We start from the raw sequence: 14,510 nt of genomic DNA, 5'->3' as shown, positions 1-14,510 counted from the left end.
AGGAAAGGGAACAGATTCCTTGCCTCCAAGGGATATGTCATACAATCTGCTTCATCTCATCTCCAAGTGAAATACAGTGATCCTGAATGTTTGCAATGGCCCTAGATGATGCTGTGGAATGTGGATACACTGCACATGGCCATCGTACTTACTTGTAAAGTGTACATATGTCTTGTAAAGTATACATATGTGCATAGGATCATAAATTATTTTTCTCAGCTAGTGGCACATATATCAAAAGGAGGAAATACAGGCTTAAAATACCAGTTTTGCTTGAAATGTTAACAAAAGTCTCTACCGAGACCTAACTTACAGCCACTAAAATATCAAACACACAGTTTTGAGTAGAATGCCCCATGTATGTGACTTCTCCCTCTCTCAACTCAGTACAAAATGCAGTTAGATGCACACTTTACTGTAGGAAGAGTGTCATACCAGGTCTAGACCCCACCAGAGGGTCCTGTGGGAAGGTAACTGTCAGGAAGCAGGTGGGAGAAAGAAGATCTGACTCTGTGGTAGAAGTCCTCCTAGGTCTGAGTCCTCACCTTGTTGTGGACTAACTCTTAGGAAAGCAGCAGCTCGGAGTATCCATGAAGCAGAAATAGTTATTTTCTGTTGTTTTGCAATTAATGAGGTTAAATGAGGATGGTAAAATTCGAGAGTGATAGTTAATCAAGCGACTTCTGCTCTCATCATCCAGATTAGCAGTTTCCTGTCTCTCCAGGAAGTTCCCTGTTTCTAGGAGCTTCCAGAGAACAGCTGCTTCTCCTTCAGAAGGCCTTGGCCAAAAGCCTACTGAGAGGAGCTTGTACTAAATACTGGTGGTAGGGTTCAAGTTTGCTCCAAATGAAAAGACTATAGGAGAAATAGTCCTGGCTTTGGAAACAGACACATATGGGTTCCAATCCCAGCTCTCCACACAGCACCTGTGTGAACCTGAGCAGGTTTCTTAACCTCCAAGTCTTTATCATACAACATGAAAATTGTAGTCACATAACAACATGAAAATGTAGACTGAACCTAGCTAGTATAACATCTAGCAAGTAAAGGGAACTAAATGATAGTCTTTGGAAGACCAAAATCAAAACAAACACCCCCTCTCAATTTTTTTACTCCCCAAAAGTCTTACCCACCAGTGAGCTCACAAGTTTTAGTAGAAGATGGCAGTGTGGTGTGAAACCTCCTTCAGAAGAAGCCAGAGAGAACTATTCCATCGTTGTACTACTCCCTTTCCTACCCCACATCAGTCACAGTATTTGGGCTGGAAGAACCCTTGGTGATTTACTCCAAAACTATTTCTTCATAAATGGGATCAAAGGCCCAAAGAGGTTATATCCTTGCCACTAAAGGCTTACACCAGTTAGTGTCACAATCAGTCAGGTCTCATGACCATGTCTCCTCCCTTCTTGTCTAGACAGATGCATTTCTAAGCAATCATTCTTATCTGTGCCTCTCAAGTAAATTCTCCTCTTGCCACTCACTGTACTAAACCAGAGGTTCTCAGTGCTGGCTGTACAATAGAAACCCCTGGAGAGATTTTAGAAAATGTGATGCCGGGGCCTCACCACGATAGATTTTGGCTCTGGTTCAACTGGCTGGGGGTGAAACCCACACAAGGGTGTTTTAAAGAGTTGCCCAGGTGATCTAAGCATGCATCGAAGGTTGAGGACTATGACAATACTAGATGAAAAGAAATCCTAGCGCTTGTGAGAAGTAGTAGAAGGGAGCCTCAGGGTGGTGTTAGCATAGAGCGGCAGGTGATACCAGCAGTATACCCCACTATGGCTTTGCAGGCAACTCGGAAGAATCAGCAGTCCAGGAGATACCAGACTCCTCCTGCGTGGTCCGCAGGACTCAAAGTGGCCAAATCAAGCACCATTTCCATTAGTTGCCAACAAAAAGACTGACCTGCACCAGTTTGGAAGTGGCTCCTTTAGAGCGAATCACCCTCATACCCATATTTGTCACTGGATGGGACTAAACATCACTCAAACCTAGGGCTAAATGAGGAAGGACAGGCAACATAGCACTGATGAAATTTCTGCTCCCCTCTTTCACAGAATGAGACAGCTGAAATTCATCCTTTTTAACAAAATATTATTTTGAGGAGAGGCCCTTGTTACCTTTTAGCTATAAAAATCTTTAACATTGTTTGATGAACAAAACATGGTTGGTGAGTAGAGAATTAGGCAACTAGTCTACCAAAAAGTTAAGAGTCATGGTAACAGCCTTCTCACAGGCTGCCCTTACCCCTTGGGAAACATCATGCCGTGTCTGTCCTATTAGAGTAAAGGCATCCAGTGCAGTGCCTGGGAGCCAGTACTTGGCATCGCATGAACCCTCTGTTGATGGGGCAGCTCTGGCTTAGTTCATGTCCCATAACACTGTGCCAGAGTTTGCAGGTTCGAGACAAGCATGCCCATGCATCCCAGTGTGGCCAGGCTCAAGGAGACAGAAAGCATTCTCCAATGGGAACTTGGAGATGAAAGGCTGCTTATGTTTGGGACACTGCCTTGCCCACCAAAGCTGCACATGGCATGCTCAAAGAGATTGCTAAAACAGAATTCAAAACTGAAACAGGGCATCTTGCCATGGGATATAAATGGCCCATTGGGAATGCTGGCCACTGGTTTGTTATTATCTACCTCAAGGGATCAGGACTGAAATTTCTGTGCCAGGCTGTGTTTGTGGTTGTTTTTCCCTCCAGGGGATTAAAGGGTAGATTAGGTAACAGTCCGGACTAAAATTAGAGTCAATGAATAGTAAGGTCTTGTCTGTGGCTTCAAGAAAGGCCATTTCACTTTCATGTGATTTCTATTTTTTACAAAAGTCATGGACAAGCCAGTGTCATGTTGTGACATACTCACCAGTTTCAGCATCCATGGGCTACCACGGCATGTGGCGAAGCACCCAAACAGGCCAAAAACAACGATAGTGGTGCCAGTGCCGATAAGCACATAGGGAGCATTTGTGGAGTTCTCGGCAATAAGGGAGATATAGGTGCCCAAAGTGAGTTTGCCCCAGACTCCAACAGCCAGCAGGATCACCCCGGTGATCTGAAAAGGGGGTGGGGGGAGAAGGGAGTAAGAATCAACGCAAGAGCATGTGGTCTGAATGGCCCTTGCTGTAGAAGTCCCTGCAGCAGTGGCAAATGTCCAAGACCATTAACTCAAGCCATCACAGAATACAGACACTTTGCTTTTGTGCACAGTTAGATCTGTGCTTTACACAATCCATATGCAATTATATTAAATGGAAGTTAGGCCAACAATAAAGAACATTTTAAAAAGCTGCTTAAAAAGTACATCCTAATACAGGTTTGGGAGGCTTCCCACATCTGGTCTGAGAGCTGTGGCCCAACACCGAGCTGGGCACAACCCCAGTAAGAACATCAGCCACCCTCTTCAATGGCATGTGGGTGGGTGGTATGTTTCAAGGACATCCTGCATGATGTTTTAAGGAGACAGGTGATTTACTTTGACTATTATCACAAAAATCTCTACAAAAGCAAAACATTCAAAATATTTTGAATCCCTGTAGATGTGCTGCCTTCTTTACAACACTTTATTCTATACAAAACAAAGAAGAATCTGAAGAGTTCCTGGAATTAGCTGTAATACGATTTGTCAAATCCTGCTGATCAGTCCAAAGGAGATCCCCACAGCATGTCTAAACTGTACAACGTTGCATCAGCCAGGCCCTTATTTCAGGGCAGAGACTTGGGGCTGCGGGCTACATCTGACTCCCGCCTCTGCAGGCCACACCTGCCAGCAGCTTTAGTTGCTGAAGCCGCAACTATCTCCCCAGCTTCAGTTTACCAGTAGCTCTGCAACTCATTCAAATGAACACCCCTCTACCTGCCATCACTTCTGACACCTTATGAGGCTCAAAGGAAGCCTGGGTGTCCAAGGGGGCCCTTCCCAAGCTCCATCCTACCCTGTAGCCCAATGTCCCAAACCAAGGGTCTCAGCTCTCTGTCCAGCCTGCCCACTCCGGGGAGGCAGCAGGATGAGGAACTGGAGAGAGCCAGTATGATACAGACCAATACCCACCTCGCCAAGGTTTCCCCCGGCAATCAACATATTGTTCCTTAACATGATAAGTGAACGCCGCCAAATACATGCTGCATAAGGAACTAAACAGCGGAGCCAGGGAAGATACCTAGGCCTAGTTCCTTCACACTCGGAAAACTCCTGCAGCTGGGAGCCATCAAGCTCCAGCATCAGACTGCTTCTCTGTGCAGGAAAAACGGACCCTGTATCTCTCCACATGTCAGGTGAGAGTGGGCTCCACCTATGTGGGTGAAGGGATCAGTGGAAACAGCAAGAGCTTGGGGAGGCTCCCCTACCCCGACCCCACTGCCTCTCCACTTTGTAGGACCATTACTGGAAAAGAGAATTAAAAGCTTTACAACAGAAAAAGAGGAGCTAGTGCTACTTCTGTAAGCGACAGTGAATGAATGGGATGCAATCCCGAGAAGAAAGTGTTTGACAGACTATTCAGGGGAAGGTGCCCCAGCGGACGTCTACTGCCTTTGAAAAGTTCCACTAGGATGGCCTTACCGAGTTAGGAAAACCAAAAACGCAACTTTTGCCGAGCATTCCAAGTCCTCTGCTGACACCTGGTGGTTGCTAAAAAAAATACCTGCCTTGAACAGACTTCTGCCATATTCCTTCAAATGTAAACATAAAATACTTTTCATCCACTAGAATCAAAATTTTAAATTCAACTCTCCTCTCGTCAGGGGTAAGAACACAGTGACCATTTGGCAGAAAGGACAGTGCATGGGCTTTTATTACACAATGCTTAGCACAGTGCCAGGCACAGAGTAAATGCTTGCTATTCACTGACAGATACCTTCTGTTTCTCTGGATCTTAGAACCTCTCTTTTATCAAACGGTCCTTCAAATGCCCAATACTTACAAAACTTCTCCATCAGGTGAATACCATGAGGTAACTTAAAATGATCCCAAAGAGAAACTTCTCTCTTACTTCCTACTCTAACATCCTAACTCTGCCTAAGACTGTAAATATCACAATGCAAATGTATTGAGCAAAAAAAAAAAAAAATTCAGTTAAACTAATCATTGTTGAGGCTGAATATAAGTCTCATTTAGAGACCTGTGATTTCCTGTGATTGCCCCCAAAGATTCAGTAACACGTCAGACATATGCTGAGTAGCTGCACTGTCCACACTACTAATGCCAGTCATCGCTGCAATGTGATGGCTTTAATATAAGTGAATACTATTGACCAAGTATAAGATCTGATATTGTATTTATGTGGTCAGTGATTTCGTAAAGTTCACTTGATACCATAACAAATATTATATGCAGTGTCAGAGTTAACACAAATCCTGATTCTAAAGGCAAACATTAACATTTTTACTCCTTTCCAAAAAATAATTTCTACAAATCCAACCATTGCTTTGTATATGAAAGCTCTCCTAAAGTACAAAGCCTATAGAAACTTGTTAAAATGTTCATATAATGTAAGTTATGCAAATATCCTTTTTTTTTTGCAAAAAGGGGGACTCTATTTGCAGAATGCAAGAATGCCTCTTAAAGACTACCAGTGGGTATAAACAGACACAACACTGAGGGTACCATATTGCAGACGAGAAAAGCCATCTAACATCTTGACCTTGACTAGGTCAGTCCTCTTTGAAGCAACTCGTTCTCTGAATGACGTGGAGACTGGCATATATAGTCCCTTTCAAGCACCTGTGAGCTAGGAATCTAACAACCCAGAGAGGAATGGCCTTTCCCAATGCTGCTCTTCACATACTCAAACATTCCTGATGGGGCAGCTCTGTGTTTGGTAGCCCAAACTCCACCTACACAGGCCTTCTGCATACACCAAACCCACCTCCTCGGCCTCTTTTCCCCATTACTATTTTACACTCCACATAGCTCCAGGAAAACTGAGCTGTTCTGTGTACTTCCTGAACTTTACTGCTTCTCACCCTTTGCTCATGATGATCCTCTTACCAAGGATTCTTCCCCTTCCTATCACTACCTGTCTATGTCCTAAACTCTTGTGGTACCCACTGCTCCCAGCCTCCCTAAACAGAATTGACCTGTAGTATGCCGATGTCATGCTGCACCCTAGCCCCCTCCCATGTGTGGCCAGGGCTGTGATGCCCTTGGGGGCAGGAGCTGTGTATCTTGTACACGGTCAATGTCCAGGATGTGTCTGAATGAATGAGTAAGCAGCCGACTGTAGATTTGAGAAGGGGAAAGAAGTCTCATGTTAGACATCTACTTGCTCTACCCTCTGAGCCTCTCTGAGGAACTATCAGAAATGGTAAGAAGACCAGTGGGGAGAGGCACTGTAATCTGGGGAAAAAATAATGCTAAGGACATGGAAGAAAAAACTAAACAAAGGAGAAAAAGTTTAGGCTGCAGTATACCCTGAGGTGAGTAAAACCATATCTTGTGGTGACAATGGGGGTGCACTTGGGGTAAGTATTGGAAGAAATTGCCAGGCAGCTGAAGGAAAAAACTACAAGCAAAGAGTTAAAGATCCATAAAACACAAACTAGTGCTTTCTCACACTTCTCCTACTGTAAGAATGCTTCTTACCAAGGATAAGGAACATACAAAGGCAAGCCAAAGACAAAAGCCATTGTTATCTGTATGACTGTTTTCTTGGTCCCTGTCAACACACACAGACACACTCACCCACATGCCTGCCTTTTCAAGCACCCAGACAGTGAACAGCCAGGGACAGGTTCCTCTGACATCTCTCTTCTGCTTTTGGATGCAGTGAGTAAGGTCAGGGCTCAACAAAGCAATTCCTGTCTGAGCTCCTCAGAGACCTCAGTTGGTTCAGAAAAACCAGTGTGTCACTGATTTAGCTTTCTCATGGAAGTTTTCCTCCTTTCTCAGAAGAGTCTGTTGGCAAGCAGCCAATCGTGTGGCTAAGGAGGGAACAGATCAGAGCCTGTAGATAAACCACAGGAGTGGCCTGGCAAAGGCACCACCACCACTGCCTAACATGCCCCCACATCAACCACAAACCAGAAGGGCAGGCCCAGTGCAAGCCGGCAGCAGCTGGGCAGAGGCTCTCAGTGTCTTTCTCTCCCAGCAGCTCATAGCAGCTTACAGCACAGCTCAAAATAGGTGGGTAGCAGAGTTCCTTCAGCTAGTTCTAATTTAGGCTTGGTGATGAGGCTGGAAAAACTATTAATGGTGGCATCAGTAAAGGTAGATCAGAACAAGAGAATGTGGTAGCCTGCACTACAAAAAAATTGTATCGTAAAAACTACAGGTGGATTTGCCAATAGATTGAGTGGTGTCTGAAATGCTCCGGAAGAAATTTACTGAGGTTTGTTTTCATCCTAAAGTGGATATGAGGGAAGAGGCAGCAGAGAGAAATGATTCCCTTTGCTCCCGCCAGCCTGCCAGGGCAACACGGCTCACGCTGGGACATTTCCCTACAGTTCTGGCATTTCCTGATCCTCTCAGAGGAGCCAGGGATACGGTGCTGCCATCTTTCCTACAGGCCCAGAGGTGTTTCCTTGAGCCCTTTTCTGCTGGCAGACCACAGACCTTCTGATTAAACTGCCGCAGCTCCTCTCATGCCCATGAAAGGTGGTGCCAGATTTGGGACTGACAAAGTAAAGTTCATATATTCTTTTTTTCTTTGTGTGACATACTAAATAGGTACTTGTGTCATCATTAGAATAATGTGCATATGTTCATGTAGAAGGTGGGGCTCATGGACCACATATTACACAATTAAAGGAAAAAAAGATGATGGAAAATTGAATTATAGAAGCACAAACTGTCTAGGAGACACCCCATCCTCAGAAGCCATATGGGATAGAAAGCACAGCCTCTATAAAACCAGCCAAAAGAAACATAAAGAGACTGTAGGCAGAAATCTTAGCTAGACAGCACTGTAGGTGAAAGCCACAATTCAATCATCCCAGAGGTTTACAGGTTAATCCCCTCTCAGGGACTCTAAGCAGAGGTGGTATGACATGCTCTGTCCCCCACTACAGGCGATTATGTAACTCAGGAAAAACATATGACACAGACACCCCATATCATCAGTAGTTCAAATACAGGATCCTCGGAAGCTAGATTTTACGGAGAAAAGGAGCCAACAAACCATGCTTTCTGCTCATTCTTCCTTGAGCATGACGCAGAGGAGACAGGACGGGTGGAGCAGTCTTTGCAGTGTTCCCAAAAGACTGGTGAGAGGTGGATAAAGCAGCCCTTAAGGGAGAGAAACCTGCAGCTTCCATGACCTCACTCTTTTCTCTTTGAACTTGAAGTAACAGTATGAATCTGTGATATTTTCAACTTAAGATTTTCTTTATGGATTATTTGTGTAAATACCTGATGCTTTAAACTCGATTAAGAAACAGAATTGATTGAGGATTTTCAATGGGCTTGAGAAATTACTCCAGAGGAGCAGAAGGGGACCCAGGATATTTAAAAGGCAGGTGAAGGGAAGAGCTCTGGGCAGGGAGATAGGATACTGGAACTTCAAGTTGTAGGTTCACCATCAATCAGCTGTGTGACTTCGGGCATGTCACGTAACTTCTGGGCCTCAGTTCCCTCTTCAGTAAGATCAGAAGGTGGAAAAACCTGATTTCCAGTGCTTCCCCTAGCTGTAACATTCTGAACACAATAAATCTGAATCTTGAACCTGGCATGCTTATTCACAGTGAAATATGTTTATAGATGTGCCACTGGGCAAATAAACACAAGAAATTTTATTAGCTCTTCCCTGTGACTGACAAACCGTGGGAGGAGGAAAGTCGACTCCTTTCTGGACTCGAAGCCCACTGTTCTGCCAGTTTTCTGAGGTGACAAGTAGTTGCTAGGGAAGAGAGGGAAAGAAAAATGCCCAGGGGGGTCATGCACTGTAGTTTTACACAGATATCCAAAAATTTATAAGGTCACTGGCGTAACACCAAGCTTTACTTTTTATATGAGGATGACACTGTTACCTTAGGAGCAATAAATATGCTTTCAGCTTTTTTTTCCTAGGAAGTGTGAGCCAGTTCAACCCTTTTGCTCCTCACTCGTAAGTCTGTGTGTATGTGTGGGTGCACGGGTATGCGTATGCGTGGAAGAGAACACATGCTACATGGCAGGAAGTTTTGGGGATCACTAAAAAGAGATGGGAAAGTTGAGAGGAGGGAGAGAATTGGGATGATCTTAAATGCTGATTTGTTAAAGCCCAGTTTGAAAACCAATAGAAAACTCAGAGACCATCTGGCCCAGGCCCTGTTTTCTGTTGGATTTGAGGGGATCAAAGGCCACACAGGTAACATGTTCAGAAGGCAGCTGTGAATGTGGGACTGCAAGTCAGAAACGCAGGCGAGGGCTGAGGCCAGAAGTGACAGCTGAGGGAACAATGTGTCTCAGGAAACAGAAACAGAGGATGGCAGGAAGGATGAGGGCTAAGGCTTGAGGACGATGGTCACTAGAATGAGGGCAGACAACGCTGGAAGATGGGAATGGTGAGGAGACACAGAAAGAAGAGAGGACAAAGCTAGGAAGGCAGGTGCCAACAGAAGTAGGAGACATGGAAGAAAGACTTTTTTCCCCTTCCAAAGACTTAAGGGAAACAAAACACCAGCACAGTTCATGGACCCCGGGTATGGCAATGACCAGACATGGCACTCTTTATTTATACACCCAACAAAGCCCACCAAGGTTATGTTTTGCATTTAAATATTATTTCATCCTGTAGCCACTTAATACAATTTGAGTCCCAGGAGCTAGGTCATGAGCCTAAAGTGATTTGTCACAAACGCTACCTCTGTTTAGATTTCATCAGTGACCATATAGCCAGGGTCTGAAGTGCAGTTTGTCTAGCAGATCATAGATGCTTTTGAAAATATGGTAAGGGCTGAATGGCACTGTGAAAAGTCAGGAATTCCAGCTCTGGCTGTGAGGCCACCATAGGCTCTTGTTCACTTGTGTAGTGAAGCAGCAGATCACTTCACAGGCAAAGGCTCCAGAAATGCTTTAAGTCCAGAAAACAATGCTTCCTTGTCCCAGATGACTTAAATATGCAACTACTGGCTTGCACCCGTCAGGCTGCAGATCTGTGCTTTAGTTCTTCATGTGGGAAATAACAGGACTGGCCCTAGTAACCTCTATAGGGGCTCCTCCAGTACTTAACTTTGATGTGTTTCTTTGAGTTGCCCAGTGGTCCTCAGATGGGCCAAGATAAAGCCCAACTGGTAGCTAGGATGCACACAGGTTAATAGCATTTACCAAGGGCCTGTGCTGGCTGGGCTTTGTCCTCAGCCTGGGGGTGTCCAGCTGGGGAGTGGATTGAGCAGGTGGCTGGTTGGAGACTGAATAATCTCTAATGTCCTAGAGGTCCAGGATGTGGTGGAAATTTATCAATATGGTGAGAGTACTTCCTGAATTCAAATCTGGGTCTGAACATGGCCGAGACATTTGAAATAGGCCTGTCACAGGAAATCAGGGCTATGTAGCTGCTAAAATCATTATAAAGACCACTTTATGAAAATAGCCTTTTACCACTTGAATAACTAAACTCTTTCAAATGGGGCCAAAGCAGTTCCACCTTATACTTAATTCCATTATTCAACGAAAGGTCACAGGAAATTTCCCACCATGTTCTTAGGGACTCTGTAGATCCCACTAGGAAATGAGAAAGAATGTGCAGCCCTGAATTGGTTCCTCATTTCCTATAGATCACTCTAAAAGATTCTAGACTTTAGATTTTCTCCTTCTTAAAAAAACATCCCCAAAGAAAGTCCCCAGAAGCCAAAAAAGGAATTTCATGCTACACCTATTAGCACACTTGAGAAATGTTCCATTATATCAGAGAGAAATTTTAAGGGCAGCTTATTTTGAGCTTCTTGGCATTCCTGTTTATTTACAAGTACAGTGAAATTCCTAAAAATGTTCAAAAGAGGACTTCAGGTTTTGATTTACACTAATAAGGGAGTGTCTTACTCTAACTTCAAATCTGCAAGAGCATGTAAGGGAAAGGAGTGAGCCAACCCACGGTTAAGACTGTCTGGATGCAGCTCACACTTCTGGATTCACTGATGACCCAGATCCACAAATAGATGGCATATAGGTGAATGCCTATTAGGAACTGAGGCCAGCAAAGCTACTTAGGAGATTTATGTGCTTAGAAATCAGGACCAGCTGTAGTGGCTGAAGCGACAGAAGCTTACTGTTTGGGGGATTCCCTGTACACCACAATTCCACCATGGAACCCCCCAAGTTGATCTCACTTATATTTAAAATCTGTTGACCCAGTTAACACACACAGAGGTGGGTGAGTGCCAGGAACACCAACAGCCTTAGTGTCGTTAGTAGGTAGCGGACCAGCCAAGGAAGAGCCGTCAGGAGAAATCACTTCCCTTGCTTCCAGTCCTCAAGTGACCTAGGACTGGAGCAGCACTGCGAGCAGATGGATCCAGTTCTACACTAATAAGAAAAGGCATTTTAAAGACCATGTCAGTGTAAGCTTATAAACAAGAGCCATGACTGTATTAATGGGTGTTGACAGAAAGTTTCTGCTGACCACACATTTGTCCTGTCCCTATTGTTAATTGTGTGTACATCAAGATCTGGAGTCCTGAGGAAGGAAATAACGTCCTTTACCTCCTTTGTATCAACCAGCCTCACCCACATCCTGTGCCTGATTTTCCAAGACAACATGTCATTTAGACATTCTGTCCTAATATCCATTTAATAGAACCACTGCTTATCTATGAGGCCCAAGTTGTAATTTGAAAGCCAGTCCCTGTGCCGATAGTGAGCACACAGTGGGGGCTCAGTAAATGCATAATGAACCTTAGTGACAATATCTTCTTTAAGTCAGCTCCCTTATAGTGGCTTTTGCCTTGGGAATTACTGATTAGGAATAAGCCAGGATAAACTAGTTCTGACAATTATTCCATCAATGAGAACCTACATGTCCATCTGTGACCAAGCAGCACACATCTCTCTCATGCCTATGTTGTTGAACAGGTCAGCTTTCTGGGAGTTCCATTATTTTCAAAAGGGAAACTTTCCTTTGCATAATTTCTATATAGGATGATCATCTTCAAAATACCAAAAAACAAAACCATAGTCCTACATGTATACGTATATCTTACAAAAGTGGGTGTGAAGCGAACAGGAAGAAGCCAGAACCAGATGGAGGAGAAATCCCTGAAAGGCTGTTTGTTGTTGGGGGGTGAGGGGGTGGGAGGTGGCCGGGTTGGGGGGGGCGCTCATGCCTCTTTTCAGTGAAATTAGAGCTGACAAGACATCATGCCAGCAGAGGACCTATTTATAGATGAGTAAAAAAAAGTGTGAGGAAGAAACCAGCATATGCAGTATTCAGTAACAAGACTCACACAAGTGAGGTGGCCTTGTCCGACCAGCGGTCCCAACTTTCTCTTGAGATGGCTTAAGGGGAAAAAAGAACTTCTGTTGGTGATTTAACATTCCTCTCAACATCTGAATATCCACACTGCACACATATGTGATACTGCCACCAAATAAGACATATAGGGAAAATTCAGGTGTCTGACATTGATAGTGCATTGTAAGGGGAAAAAACTAACTTCACGTAACACATGGGCTGGGCAAAAGAAAAAAGATTTTCAGAGTAGCCCGAAGAGGATATTTCATCATCCCCAGCACTACCACTTGGGCCAAGCCACCATTTCTGCTTGTCTCTTGCCTCTACCCTTGCCTCCATGGTCTGTTCTCAACACAGCAGCCAGGGTGATCCTGTTCAAACTTAAGTACAGTTATATTACTCCTTTGCTCAAAAACGCTTCCATGCATTCTGTCTCTCAGACTGAAAACCAATGTTGTCATCCTGGCCTGCAAGGCCCAATTTGACCGGCACCCCTGGCTGGTTCTTCTGATGTGACTTCCTGTGGCCCCCTACTTGCTTACTCAGCTCCAGCCTCACAGGCTGCTTTGCTGCCCCCAAAACACTGCTGGCCTGGTTCCTACCCCAGGGACTTTGCACTTGCTCTTCCCTCTGCCTGGACCTGTGATATCTCTCATCTTTACAAGTCTGCTCCTCAATGAGCCTTTCTCCGACAGCCTATTTAAAACTAGAACTCTGCCCAGCCCCCAGCATTCCTCCCTCTCTTCCCCACCTCCCTGCTTTCTTTTTCTCCACTCACCACCTTTGAATACTATTAATTTACTTGCTTAGTCTCTCTCCCAAAATGAATGTAAGTTCCATGAAGGCAGGGAATTTTGCCTGTTTTATTGATGGATCCCCAAAGCCAAGACAAATGTGTGCTCAGCAAATATTTGTTACATGATTGACTACAAGACAACAGGCAGGTGAGCAGTGTGAACTTCAGAGGCCACGAGATCTTGTGTCTTACAAGGTCCAGGCAGTTGCCCTCAGATAAGACTGTTCTTTGGACAATTCACTTCTAATCCAGCACACAACTTCATCAATGTCTGCTTTTGACCACAAGGGGGACTAGAGGAGAAAGCACAGGAATGGTTCGGTCTAATCCATCACTACTAATGGAAACGTAATTCAAAGCTCTCACATCTTCGGACAACATGAGGCAGGGGTGGGGAGTGCTTATTATGTGTTAGGCGCTATACTAACCACTTTGATGCTTTGTCTACCTCAAGCCTCCTAATGACCCTATGGAACTTGCCTGAGGTCATTAGCACTAAGTGGCAGAATAGATACTCAAAGCTCTGGCGCTCTGCTGCTGCCTCCCCTTAACATCTTCCTAAGTAGCCTGTCCAGGAGAAGGTTCTTTCTCCCCAGTCCTCTACTTCCAACTCGTTCATAAAAAGAGCTTGGAAGCCAAAGCCATCCATCCCAGCACTGACGCTAGGTTGATTCTCAACACTGAGAATTTAGCTGCCACAATTAAAAAAATAAAATCTTCAGGCGGAGTCACTAATTTATTTATTTTTAAATGCTATCAATTATTTTTCCCCTTTCAAGCCAGAAAATCTACAGACATGAAAACATGTTCTGCTCTAAGTGACAGAGTGATACTTTGAAAACCAAGATGGGGAACACATATCCTGATGTACATGCCAGAATGAGACAGAGATATTAAATACCACAAACATCAGACACGGATCTGCATGAGGACCAATCCGAAGAGTCAGTAAAGCTTGACATACAAACAGAAAACTGTAGCATATTCTGGGAAAACTTCAGGGAACTACAGTACTCTGGGTTTGGCCCTGCAAAGAGAAACAAGAAGCTGTGGCTGAAATATATGAGGAACCCAGCGGGAAGCTGTGGAATCTTCTGACTTTCAAAGTAGTTCCCACCCAGAGCTTTGGGCTGAGTCACCAGCTAAGGCAGTGGTGTCATATCTGTCTGCCTCACAGCCTGGAAGGGGGATGCCATCAGGTCTTCCCAAACTAAAGGTATAGTCCAGACACACAGTGAACTGTGTATGTGCCTGTGATAAACGGCACTTAGTGAGCAGTACTGTGCTCCTTTAACACTTCATCATACTTACTCTTAATCCTTGTTTTGCAGATAAAAAAACGTGCTTG

At 44.5% G+C, this 14,510-nt stretch overlaps 1 protein-coding gene across 1 annotated transcript in view; it reads right to left on the bottom strand.

The window, feature by feature from the left end:
* The window catches only part of TSPAN7 (tetraspanin 7), a 117,350-nt gene that overhangs the window by 21,995 nt on the left and 80,845 nt on the right, over nucleotides 1–14,510 (bottom strand). Inside the window, exon 2 of the mRNA XM_036879495.2 lies at nucleotides 2,868–3,056. Coding sequence (XP_036735390.2) covers nucleotides 2,868–3,056 — 189 coding nt within the window. The remainder of the gene's footprint in view (nucleotides 1–2,867; nucleotides 3,057–14,510) is intronic.

The sequence above is a fragment of the Manis pentadactyla genome, chromosome X (assembly GCF_030020395.1).
Source record: "Manis pentadactyla isolate mManPen7 chromosome X, mManPen7.hap1, whole genome shotgun sequence".
In the NCBI taxonomy this organism is placed as follows: Eukaryota; Metazoa; Chordata; class Mammalia; order Pholidota; family Manidae; genus Manis; species Manis pentadactyla.
This window is presented reverse-complemented; position numbering and strand designations above follow the sequence as displayed.